Source organism: Zalophus californianus, chromosome 12, assembly GCF_009762305.2.
Source record: "Zalophus californianus isolate mZalCal1 chromosome 12, mZalCal1.pri.v2, whole genome shotgun sequence".
In the NCBI taxonomy this organism is placed as follows: Eukaryota; Metazoa; Chordata; class Mammalia; order Carnivora; family Otariidae; genus Zalophus; species Zalophus californianus.
In genome coordinates, this window is record NC_045606.1 from 30,246,051 (window position 1) to 30,258,935 (window position 12,885).

General features: G+C 39.2%; 1 protein-coding gene across 2 annotated transcripts in view; it reads right to left on the reverse strand.

Annotated features, from left to right (window-relative positions):
* The window catches only part of ELAPOR2 (endosome-lysosome associated apoptosis and autophagy regulator family member 2), a 186,066-nt gene that overhangs the window by 57,027 nt on the left and 116,154 nt on the right, over positions 1-12,885 (reverse strand). For both annotated transcript variants that reach the window (XM_027574980.2, XM_027574981.1), the window contains exons 6-8: positions 11,051-11,156; positions 9,963-10,115; positions 9,260-9,348 (exon numbers count right to left, since the gene is read on the reverse strand). In XM_027574980.2, coding sequence (XP_027430781.2) covers positions 9,260-9,348; positions 9,963-10,115; positions 11,051-11,156 — 348 coding nt within the window. The remainder of the gene's footprint in view (positions 1-9,259; positions 9,349-9,962; positions 10,116-11,050; positions 11,157-12,885) is intronic.

Sequence of the window (12,885 nt, forward strand, 5' to 3'; positions counted from 1 at the left end):
GGCCCTGGGCTTTTGTTTGTTGGGAGATTTTTGATGACTGCTTCAATTTCCTTACTGGATATGGGTCTGTTCAGGTTTTCTATTTCTTCCTGGTTCAGTTTTGGTAGTTTATATGCCTCTAGGAATGCATCCATTTCTTCCAGATTGTCTAATTTGCTGGCATAGAGTTGCTCATAATATGGTCTTATAATTGTTTGTATTTCTTTGGTGTTGGTTGTGATCTCTCCTCTTTCATTCATGACTTTATTTATTTGGATTCTTTCTCTTTTCTTTTTGGTAAGTCTGGCCAGGGGTTTATCAATTTTATTAATTCTTTCAAAGAACCAGCTCCTAGTTTTGTTGATCTGTTCTACTGTTCTTTTGGTTTCTATTTCATTGATTTCTGCTCTGATCTTTATTATTTCTCTTCTCCTGCTGGGTTTAGGCTTTATTTGCTGTTTTTTCTCCAGCTCCTGTAGGTGTAGGGTTAGGTTGTGTATTTGAGACCTTTCTTGTTTCTTGAGAAATGCTTGTATTGCTATATACTTTCCTCTTAGGACTGCCTTTGCTGCATCCCAAAGATTTTGAACAGTTGTGTTTTCACTTTCATTTGTTTCCATGAATTTTTAAAATTCTTCTTTAATTTTCTGGTTGACCCATTCATTCTTTAGTAGGATGCTTTTTAACCTCCACGTATTTGAGTTCTTTCCTCTTGTGATTGAGTTCTAGTTTCAAAGCACCGTGGTCTGAAAATATGCAGGGGATGATCTCAATCTTTTGGCACCGGTTGAGACCTGATTTGTGACCCAGGATGTGATATATTCTGGAGAATGTTCCAGGTGGACTAGAAAAGAATGTGTATTCTGTTGCTTTGGGATGGAATGTTCTGAATATATCTGTGAAGTCCATCTGGTCCAGTGTGTCATTTAAAGTCTTTATTTCCTTGTTGATCTTTTGCTTAGATGTTCTGTCCATTTCACTGAGGGGGTGTTAAAGTCCCCTACTATTATTGTATGGTTGTCGATGTGTTTCTTTGATTTTGTTATTAATTGGCTACTCCCATGTTAGGGGCATAGATATTTACAATTGTTAGATCTTGTTGGATAGACCCTTTCAGTATGATGTAGTGTCCTCCTCATCTCTTATTATAGTCTTTGGTTTAAAATCTAATTTGTCTGATATAAGGATTGCCACCCCAGCTTTCTTTTGATGTCCATTAGCATGATAAATGGTTTTCCACCCCCTCACTTTCAAGCTGGGGGTGTCTTTGGGTCTAAAATGAGTCTCTTGCAGACAGCATATTGATGGGTCTTGGTTTTTTATCCAATCTGATACCCTGTGTCTTTTGATTGGGGCATTTAGCCCATTTACATTCAGGGTAACTATTGAAAGATATGAATTTAGTGCCATTGTATTGCCTGTGAGGTGACTGTTACTGTATATTGTCTGTGTTCCTTTCTGGTCTATGTTACTTTTAGGCTCTCTCTTTGCTTAGAGGACCCCTTTCAGTATTACTTGTAGTGCTGCTTTGGTGTTCGCAAATTCTTTCAGGTTTTGTTTGTCCTGGAAGCTTTTTATCTCTCCTTCTATTTTCAATGACAGCCTAGCTGGATATAGTATTCTTGGCTGCATATTTTTCTCATTTAGTGCTCTGAATATATCATCCCAGTCCTTTCTGGCCTGCCAGGTCTCTGTGGATAGGGCTGCTGCCAATCTAATGTTTCTACCAGTGTAGGTTACAGACCTCTTGTCCCGAGCTGCTTTCTCTTTGTCTCTGAGACCTGTGAGTTTTACTATTAGATGTCGGGGTGTTAATCTATTTTTAATGATTTTGAGGGGGGTTCTCTGTGCCTCCTGGATTTTGATGCCTGTTTCCTTCCCCAAATTAGGGAAGTTCTCTGCTATAATTTGCTCCAATATAGCTTCTGCCCCCCTCTCTCTTTCTTCTTCTGGTATCCCAATTATTCTAATATTGTTTCGTCTTATGGTATCACTTATCTCTCAAATTCTGCTCTCGTGATCCAGTAGTTGTTCATCTCTCTTTTTCTCAGCTTCTTTATTCTCCATCATTTGGTCTTCTAGATCACTAAATTCTCTCTTCTGCCTCATTTATCCTAGTAGTTACAGCCTCCATTTTTTTATTGCATCTCATTAATAGCCTTTTTTATTTCAACTTGGTTAGATTTTAGTTCTTTTTCCTCTAGTATCTTCTATGTTTTTTTCAGGCCCAGCTAGTATCTTTATAATCATCATTCTGAACTCTAGTTCCAACATCTTACTAATGTCAGTATTGATTAGGTCCCTGGCAGTCAGTACTGCCTCTTGTTCTTTTTTTTTTCTGAGGTGAGTTTTTCCATCTTGTCATTTTGTCCAGAGGAGAATAGATGAATAAGAAAACAAAATGCTAAGAGGGTAACAAGGACCCCAGAAAAATATACACTAAACAAATCAGAAGAGACCTGAAACCGGAGAGAAAAGAAAGGGGGGGAATAAAAGCGTATGATCAGGCTGGTGAATAGAACAGAGCCACACACTAGATTTTGGGTGTATTTTGGTCTGTTAGAAGAAATTGCCTCTCAAAATTTTAAAGAAAGGAAACATATATATACACAAAAATAAGGGTAAATACAATGGAGGGATGGAATATGACTATAAAGATGAAAATTAAGGGGTGCCTGGGTGGCTCAGTCAGTAAGTATCTGCCTTCAGCTCAGGTCATGATCCCAGGGTCCTGGGATTGAGCTCCACATTGGGCTCCCTGTTCAGCGGGAAGCCTGCTTCTCCCTCTCTCACTCCCCCTTCTTGTGTTCCCTCCTTCGCTGTGTCTCTCTCTGTCAAATAAATAAAATCTTAAAAAAAAAAAAGATCAAAATTTAAAAAGATTTTAAAAAAGGAATTGATAAGGTAAGAGGTTGGTTGAAAAAAAGAATGAAAAAATTTTTTAAAAAAAGATGTGATCAGGGGGAGATTAGGACAAAGTCATACACTAGATTTAGGGTATATTTTGGTCTGTTAGAAGCAGCTGTATCCCAAAACTTTAAAGAAGGAAAAATTTATATATATACAAAAAATAAGGTTACATACAATGAAGGGATAGAATATGACTGTAAAAATCAAAGTTTAAAAAAGATTTTAAAAAGGGAATTGATAAGATGTTGGTTGAAAAAGGAAAGAAGAAAAATTCAACTAAAAAAATTGAAATAGAAAAAAATAAAGAAAATTTTAAAAATTAACTTAGAAAGACTAAAGAATCATGGGGAAAAATCAATGAATTCTGAATTCCCTTAGTGCTGTACTCCCTTAGCGCTGGGGTTTTGCAGTTCTCATTGTTTGGTAAACTTGGTCTTGGCTGGATGTTCTTGTTGATCTTCTGGGGGAGGAGCCTGTTGCAGTGATTCTCAAATGTCTTTGCCTGAGGTGGAAATGCACCACCCTAGCCAGGGGCCAGGCTAAGTAATCTGCTTGGGTTTGCTCTCGGAGGAAGGGGAGTCTCCCCAGATCTGCCACTTGCTGGTTCCCTGATCAAAGAACAGTGGCCCAACTGTGCCAGGGATCATTGGTTATGGCAACCCTGAGTTCAGAGCCCACTCCTCGGCTCCGTCTCTGCAGCCGGCTTCCCCGCTCCGATACCTGGGAGCTCTGCCGCACTCAGGCACCCCCGGTCTTTCTGTGACCCTGAGGGTCCTGAAACCACACTGTCCCAGCAAGGGTTCCACCCCCCACTTAGCCACTGGAGCAATGTCCCTGAGCAGGGCAGACTTCTAAAAGTTCCGATTTTGTGCTCTGCTGCTCTATCACTTGCCAGTAGCTGGCTGACAGAGGCTCCCTCCCCCCGTGGTCTACCTTCCTGTATATCACATCGGATTCACTCCCCCACACGTCCTATCTTCCAGGAAGTGGTCTCTTTTTTGTTCATAGAATTGCTGCTATTCTTTTCTTCCATCTCCTGTTGAGTTTGTAGGTGTTCTGAATGGTTTAATAACTATCTAGCTGAATTTCTGGGACCAGACGAAATTTAGGTCTTCTACCCTTCCACCATCTTGCTCCTCCTCTCCAGGAAATGGTCATCTTTACAAGAACTGTATTTGCAATAGTGATCTGATACCAAAACACTAGCAAACCTTCTATGACCACTCCGAAAATATCAGGAGAGGTGTGCAAACAATTCTGTGGGAATTCCCAGTATATCAAGACAACCTTGGTAGATCTATTCATGTTATTTAAGAGCAGATGAGTTCTGTGAACCAGCACAGAATCACTCTCTTTTTATTGTGGTAACCAACACCATCTTTTTCTCTTTAGGAAATGATTTGTGTGACACTGAAAGGAACAGGGAGTTATACAGTCTGGCCGCCCAGCCTCAGGGCTCAGCCAGTGAATGAAGCTGTTGCACCAGAGGTATCCCATTCCATTGGAAGAATGGTTAGTATGAGGTGGGCTCATGATTCAAGGAGGGCCAATCAAGAGTCTTTTCTGAAACTCTGGTCAGCGCCTCTATGAGGATGATAGTGGCTTGGGTGGAGATGCCACTGGGCATCTGGTACCACACGAAAGAGCTTGCCTGTGAAGGAAATCAAAATGAACCAAGACTATCAGTGAGAAGAACAGGAAAAAAAAAATGTCCTGATAAAACTGTTTGCTCTATGGCGACCTCCCAGTCACGAGTCAAGACACTTGCCCTGCTTCCACCTACCCCAAATCTGGAAAGGATTTTTTAATTTCATTAACAGAATTTTTAATTATCCCCAAGTGTGGGAGCAAAACTGACACCTTGCTTTGCAACCATTAAAAAGAAAGGTGTATTCACATCCCACAGTCAGGGCAGGGGAAGGAACTACTTTTTACCCTGAGATAAAAGACAAAAACAAACAAACAAAAAGTTACTAGTTCTATGGAGTTCTAGTACTCAAAATAAATAAAAGCTTAAGCCTTGTCTATATGTGGCTGACTCCCTAACAAAACCACCTTATCTCTCTAACTTCTGTAAGCAGATCTGAGACAACTTTGTGGGTATGATAAACAAGTGAGTGACTTGTTTTTCAGCCATGAACCCACTTAATTGAAAATTAAGTATCCTTTGTATTCTTGGGAGTTTTTTTTTTTTCTCTTTAAATGTCTGTTGCATTTTTTATTTGGTAAGCCATGTTCTAAAGCTTGGATTCTCCTCAAAATATTTTTGGCAAGTTTTGGCAAGTTAATGTTTTCTCTTTTCTAAATATTTCTATATCTGAGACTCTGACACAAATAAATGTTGACTTTGCTTAATTTGAGCTCAATGTGCTAGCACACTGGGATCTCTCTAAATTTTACTTCTGTCATACTCCCCAGCTTTATTGCTCTACAAATTTAACACACTTATTCCCAATATCCTCACGCAAGTTAAGGATTTTTAAATCAAATGTTGAAAACAATTCACATGTACTCATATTCTTCTTGGTATGACTCAGGATATGTATAATTACATTGAAATTTATATTCCTATAGCAAATACATGATACCAACTACACTACAAGTTAATATCAACTACATTCCTAGTTGATATACCCATTTATTAAGTCAAACATTTTACATATAATTCCTCAATTAGCCATATGTCCTCTTAACCATATCATTTAGTCCACAATTCTCTATCTTAGCCATACGGAGATCATGAGAAGTTCTATCACATATGGTGCTAACATTAAAAGATGCCTTCTCTCGATGACTACTTGACCATTAACAAGGTCAAGATTTTTTTTTAAGATTTTTATTTATTTATTTGACAGAGAGAGAGAGAGAGCATAAGCAGGGGGAGTGGCAGGCAGAGGGAGAAGCAGACTCCCCACTGAGCAGGGAGCCCGATGTGGGACTCAATCCCAGGACCCTGGGATCATGACCCAAGCAGAAGGCAGACGCTTAGCTGATAGAGCCACCCAGGCTCCCCAAGGTCGAGATTTTTTTGAGCTCAGATGTCAAGCACTGAATTTGTGCATGTATATGTAGCCATATGAGTGTATCTCAACATATGTAAAAAGTGGGCTGTGAACATTTTGAAAAAATACACAAAAATTTCAAGTTGACTCACTACTACAAAACCTCCCTATTCTAGCATGAGTCTATGTCATTAGATGCAGCTAATGCAACCCCCTTCCCACACCCCCACATTCCAGTCACACACATTAGTTCTTCAGATATATCCTGCTCCCTCCCACACCAGATCTTCACCATCCTGCTCCTCTTCCAGAAATGCTGTTCTTCCATGCCTTGGCCAAGGTTTCATACAGTTCTGAAGCCTTTCCAGGCTGGGTCAGATCCCCGTAAAATTCAGACTTCTCTGCTGCAGCACTAATCACAGCTGGAAATAATTTTTTTTCTTTTGACAGACCATCTCTTCCTCTGAAATCCAGACCAGTCATTCTCAAATTGCTGAGATCCTAGACCAGTAGAGTCAGAATTAACCTGGGAACCTCTGAGCAATATAAATTCTCAGGTCCCACCCCAGATCTACTGAAACACAAAATCGGGGACAGGAACCTCCAGGTGAGTCTACTATACACAAAAAATTAGCAACCACTGTCTACACTCTGTGTAGACAGTTACCTTCTTCTTCTGCCTCTCCTTGGTTCTACCCTCAGCACCCAGCATTCGGTAATATAACCAGTGCTCAGGAAAGAATCACTGAATAAATGAATGAGAGAGTAGAAATTCCACATTTTTCATGATGTTAATGAGTCTCTCAATCAGGATTAGGATGGTTTCAGTTACTAATCAAAATAGTTTTGAAAAATGTTCCCTATAGGAGAGAAGCAATCAAATAACTGAGCTTCAAAATGAACACAGAAACGCGTAACAGTCCTGTGTCATATAAGTGATTATGTTCAAAGTCTGTCTACCTTAATAGCTGCTTCCCTCCAGGATGCTCTCCAAGCAAGGGGAAAATAAGATCAAAGAGAGTATGACGGGACAAAAGGGGCCACAGTCACTGAACGACATGAAAACATCACTAAGCCACCAGCAAATCATCAGGCTGTGCCAAGCAAGAATAAAATATCTTTTTAAAAGAGGAAACCGGAACACATGTAAAGGTTGAAACAAATGGAAATAGAAAAAAAATTAAAATTCACATCTGTAATCTACATTTCTCTACTACATTGGTTAATTAAGCTTCTATTTTTGTTTACTTCTGAAGTTAGACACATTTTTCTTGAAATAAGTCTTAAGTCGCTTTTTAAAGAATCACTGAGTTGATGGAGCCAAGTACAATGTGTTCTATACTGAGAACGTGTTCAGAGTTCACCCAGACTCAACAGAAAAAAAAGTAGTTTTGGTGTACATGTGAACACAGCATGCCTGTGGGTGCTTTCGTGAACACAGATGTGTGTGTGTGGGTGCATGTGTGTATTCTGTACATTCTACATTTAATATATGGTTTCACCTCCTTCAGGCCCAGGTCAACTAAATGTTATCACACTACTCATTGATGTAACACACTACTTATTGACATAATAAAAATAGGACTTTTGAATATTTTCACCATAGCAAAGACAAGAATGATTTGTATATCAGATCTCATTCATTTAAGTTTCAATAATGCTAACTTAGTGATTACTACATAGAATAAAACAAATTCAATTTGCCTTACTTATTAATAAGACAAGTTTAAAAGAAGTTTAGGTAAAGAATCATCATTTCAAATTACTTTAACTCACCTTAGTGGCTCTCTGCATGTATTTTCCAAATGGACATAACTGTTTCTTGGTCATTATTATAGGACCATCAAGATTTAACTTCATAACTCCTTCTAATATAAGGGCTGTTTGAGTTACTGTTCTTATTAAAAATAATACATATACTTCTAATTACTAAAATTTCCCACTAATTTAAACTGGCCTTCCCCTGAATTATCCTGAGTAAGTAATGGCTCTCCTGCAAATATGAAAATGGCCTTGGTCTTAAGTACTCAAAGGTCAATTCCTAAAAAAAATTTAAGGACTAAAGATAAGATTAATAATCACACAAACATAAAAAATACAGATTAGAAGGTAAGGATACAAAATTAAGCAAAGCAATACTGACATATATGTATATTCTCCAAACCAGGTCAAGAAATTAAATGCTATGATTTCAAAGATGTAAACACAAGGAGAGAATGCTGCATTGCAGACCCCCCCTTTTTTTTAAGATTTTATTTATTCATTTGAAAGAAAGAGACAGAAAGAACATGAGCGGAGAGGGGCTGGGAGAGAGGGGGAAAAGAATCTGAAGCAGACTGCACTGAGCACAGGGCCGGACGCTCGGGGCTCAATCCCACAACTGTGAGATCATGACCTGAACCAAAACCAAGAGTCCGATGCTTAACAGACTAAGCCACCCAGGCACGCCGGCAGCCACTTTAATCTCAGTTTGTCCTGACAAACACTATTTACAGGCTAACTGTAATATAGAAAATGCCACATCAACTGCGGGGTTCATGTATGCATTTTATCTCTGGCTACGTGCCAGCATATGGTAATTACTCTGCATTTTCTAAACACAATTACATAGTCATCTGCCATAACTGAATTTACCTATGGCCGCATGGCTCTTTTTTTTTTTTTTTTTAAGATTTTATTTATTTATTTGACAGAGAGCGACACAGAGAGAGAGGGAACACAAGCAGGGGGAGTGGGAGAGGGAGAAGCAGGCTTCCCGCTGAGCAGGGAGCCCGATGCGGGGCTTGATCCCAGGACCCCGGGATCATGACCTGAGCCGAAGGCAGATGCCCAACGACTGAGCCACCCAGGCGCCCCTGCATGGCTCTTATTGATCAAACCGACTGAGGAACCAAATAATTAAAGAGAAGTTACAGGATATTTCCATCTTGTGAGTCACAGTACACATTTTAAGGCTGTGCTTCTCCTGATCCTATTACCTTTGAAAAAAAATTTAACTCTTAAAAATAGCAGTCACCTATGGAGCACTCCCTATGTGGCACAGCACTATGCCAGGTACCACAATCTGAACATGCCCTGCATTCTCATAGCAGCCTTGTGAAGTAAGAAGTGATATTAGCCCCATTTTACAGATGAAAAAAACAGACTTAGAGCAAATAACTGGCCCACAGCACTAATAAGTAATAGTGTAAAAGTGAAGCCAGAACAGCCAGATTGAGAATCTACATTCTTAAATTTCCTCTGTCCTACTTACAAACATGTGTTACAAATCAACTCATTTAAGTCTCTCAGGAACAAATTAGAGTCTGCTCAAATTGGGAAGAGGCTTAGATTAATACGGAATGCAGTCGACTGAACACAGCCTATACCTTGCCTTCTTCATCACATGGAGTATGGATCTGGAAATAGTCTTTTGTGGTACAGGGAGGTCGCTCCATACACTCACTGGATCCTTCCTCTGCAACATAAAAACGCATTTCAGAAATGAGTCATTTATGTTGTGACTCTCGAAAAAGGCAAAAAATCAAAACAAACAAAAAAACCCAGACAACTAAAATTTTAAAATAACCTTACCAGACGAATTTAGGAAGAACTAGCTAGGCATAAGGAAAATAAAGGCCTACATTTTTATTTACCCTAGAGCAACAAATGTTTCCATGATACACAGGAAACATATCATTTTTTCCAATAAGACATTAGATTTCTTCCGTTATCACTGAACATTGTAAATTTGCAACAAATGAAAATTTTCCATGTACACCCCTATGCCACTGAATCATGTAAAATTACAATATGATTTTTTTAGATTAGTATACATATATCCAAAGCACAGGAGAAATATATCCCTGTGGGGTATGGAACAGAAAAAGTGACAAATGGAAAAGTCATGCACAAAGGGGTAAGAAGTAGTATTTTATCCCCATTTAATACTGACTGCCTTCAGCACTTGGTTTCTGGCACACTCTTCCCACCACATTTGATGTGTGACTTCTGGCTTATGACTATAAGCCAGAACAAACAAATTTAGAGAGAGAAGAACAAAGAGCATAAACTGGCAAAGCATAGTCCTACCTGAAAACTGGGAGTGCTCCTCACACTTTATGCATTCTTTGGCTCCTTTCTCAGAGTAGGTGTTTCTGGGACAGACTTGGCAGGTAAACGAACCTGGTTTGTTGCTGAATGTGCCTGGCTTGCACGGGAAGCATTCTGATGTATATGCCACCCCTGTGTGGTAATGAAAAACAGAGCATGGGAGGGAGGACCCACCAGCAACAAGCACATCAGTACCTTCTTGCTGCTTCTCTCAGAAGTGAGAGAAATAGGAGTAGTCAGCGGGGATCCTTTATCCCATTCATTCAACACCAAGGAAGTATTTACTGCATACAAAAAAACTGGGATAGATACTGAATTAAACATCCTAAGGAGAGCAAACACTTAAACAAGAGATTGAGATGTGACAGAGGTATACTAAATTATAAACTGAGTTGTCAAAAAACACTCCACTCACTCAGACCTAACAGACCCTGATAGGAATGGCCTTTTCTTCTGGCTTGTAATTCCAGCCTTTGCCAGCAGATGTCCCTATAACTAATGAGATGGTGTCACAGGACCCAGTATAGAAGGTAGTAAAATAGAAGCCAGCCATTAATAAAGGAGAATCACTGGTTTAATTAAAAGTAGCCCTAATTGAGAATGAAGCATGCCAGGGTTTATTGGCTGCTCTCCTGGGCCAGAAAATGCCCAGCTGTTTCAGAGAGGCAAAAGAGGTTTAGGAGACAGCCAGGCAGAGAAGTTTTTTTTTTTTCTATGTCTATGGATTTAACAGTGACCCAGGTGGGCTCGATGCCTGGTACAATAGACATTTCTTGAATGAAGAATAGTTTCTTATTAATAAGGATCTTTTATTTTATGTGGAGACACTGAAAATTGTTATCATGCTTATTTTTTCACACAGATTAAATTAATTTAGTTTAAGTGTACAAAAAAAAAAAAATTCCAGTCAACTTGCCAAAAATAAAACCAGGATCTCTAGACATGTGTAATGCCTAACGTATTAATTCCTGCCCCATAAATCCTTGAGCCATCGAAACCAACAACTTAATGTGTGAACTAACTCTAAATTGTGATATGTGACTACTGAAAAAATTGCTGTGAAATACCTTCAATTGTGATATTTTTTACCAAAACTGGCTTGACCGCCTTAGAACCCATAAGGATGCCAGTGGTTCTCCAGTACAATATGTTGGTGCCTGATTTCAACAATACCTGTAAAGAGGAACACAAGGCACTCAGGTCAGATAAACCACGCTACTTCAACCATACCTCAAAGCTAATCCCTTATACATGACTCAAGGCATTATCATGAAATACCATTAATTAGGAACCTACAAATTTAAGTCTCCTGTTAGTTCATACCTAAGCTCTGCTGTAGTTATATTTTCTAAAAAAAAAAAAAAAAAAAAAAATAGTTTGCCAATCCAAAAACTATAGCAATGAAGCAGGAAAAGCAAATTCTTTAAGCCTGAACAAAAAGATAAAATGACTTTTAAACCATGTGCTTGAAGTCTTGGTTTGTATTTAAAAGCAATTCATTCCAGAAAGTGAAAGGCACTCAACCCAATTACGTATTTGTTGACTGCCACTATTCCTATGTAGATCTCTGGGCTCTGAAAACAAAAAGTCAACAGAACTAGTTTGCTTCCTTCTAAAATTGTTTAATAAACAATAGTGCAACAGCAAGCAGAGAAAAACAGGACTGTTATAAAATAACATGATTTAAATGACTGCAGGATGTAAATGATATTACATCTAATATTTGCTTCCTTTGCCACCAGCACATGGTTCTATTTGCGTATCAAACTACGTTTCCCATAAATGTCATGTTGTTTCTGTCAAAGCCAACGGAATAATTTAAGGGTTCCTTGCTTTCTCATTCGCCACTCTTATTCTTCTATGTAGTCTCTGGCTGGCCAAATTCAAGCTGTATGAAATTAAAACATATCCAAGTACTTCACCCTGCCAGAGAGTCAGAAAAGTAGTGCACTAAGTACTTTCCCCTGTGTTAAGTGAAGAAAGTGTATTTGTTGCCAAGGATTACTTGTACCTTCAAAGCCCAGCTTAATGAATGCTTAGGTGAATGGATCTTAAGTGGTTCTCATATCACTTCCAGGCATACAGATGAAAAAAAAAAAAAAAAAACCAGTCCAAAAAGGTACATTGTATTAATCACTCAAGGATGGGGCACCTGTTACAACTCAAAGGTGGGGGTGGATGGTTGCTTACTGACACAGAGCTCAGTCTACACTGCAGGCACCACACTAGGCGGTTCCCATATACCCTCTCATTTAATCCTGCAAGATCGCTCTCATTTCTTACATGAAAAAATCAAATTCAGAGAGATTAAGCCAAAAACAAAACAAAAGAGATTAAGCCAACTGCCTACAGAAACACAACTACTGTAAGCCAGCGTTAGATTTGAAATCCATGCCTCATTCCAAAGGGACAGTGCCTCAAATAATAACAGATTCACAGACTGTGTTGCCTGATAATTGCTTTCAGGCATTTGGAGTTGTCCTGTGGAGACTAGGCAGTTACCTTACCCGATGTGACCAGAGACAGTAGACCTTTGAGCAACAGGTGACAGATAGACAGGTAGCAGGTTTAGGCTCCAACCATGGATGACTTTTGTGATAGGCAGAGCTGTCCAACAGGACACTCAGTACAGCCCCCACCAAGACAAGCTGGAAAGTCACTTGTTGGGAACACTACAGAGAAAGTTGTATCAAACGATCCTCCCAGTACCAGAGAGCCACGGATTCTCTCCCATGTGACAGGCACATATGTAAACTTACATACCCCGAGGTTCTGTGCGCTAGTTTTGAATAGCCTTATTTTCTTGTCAATGCCCTTTTGAAAAGGAGGAAAGTTGGAGTGTGATGGGAAAGAGGAGGGGAAGAAGCCTAAGGAGAAAGGGAAAGGTAGGAAAAACTACGCA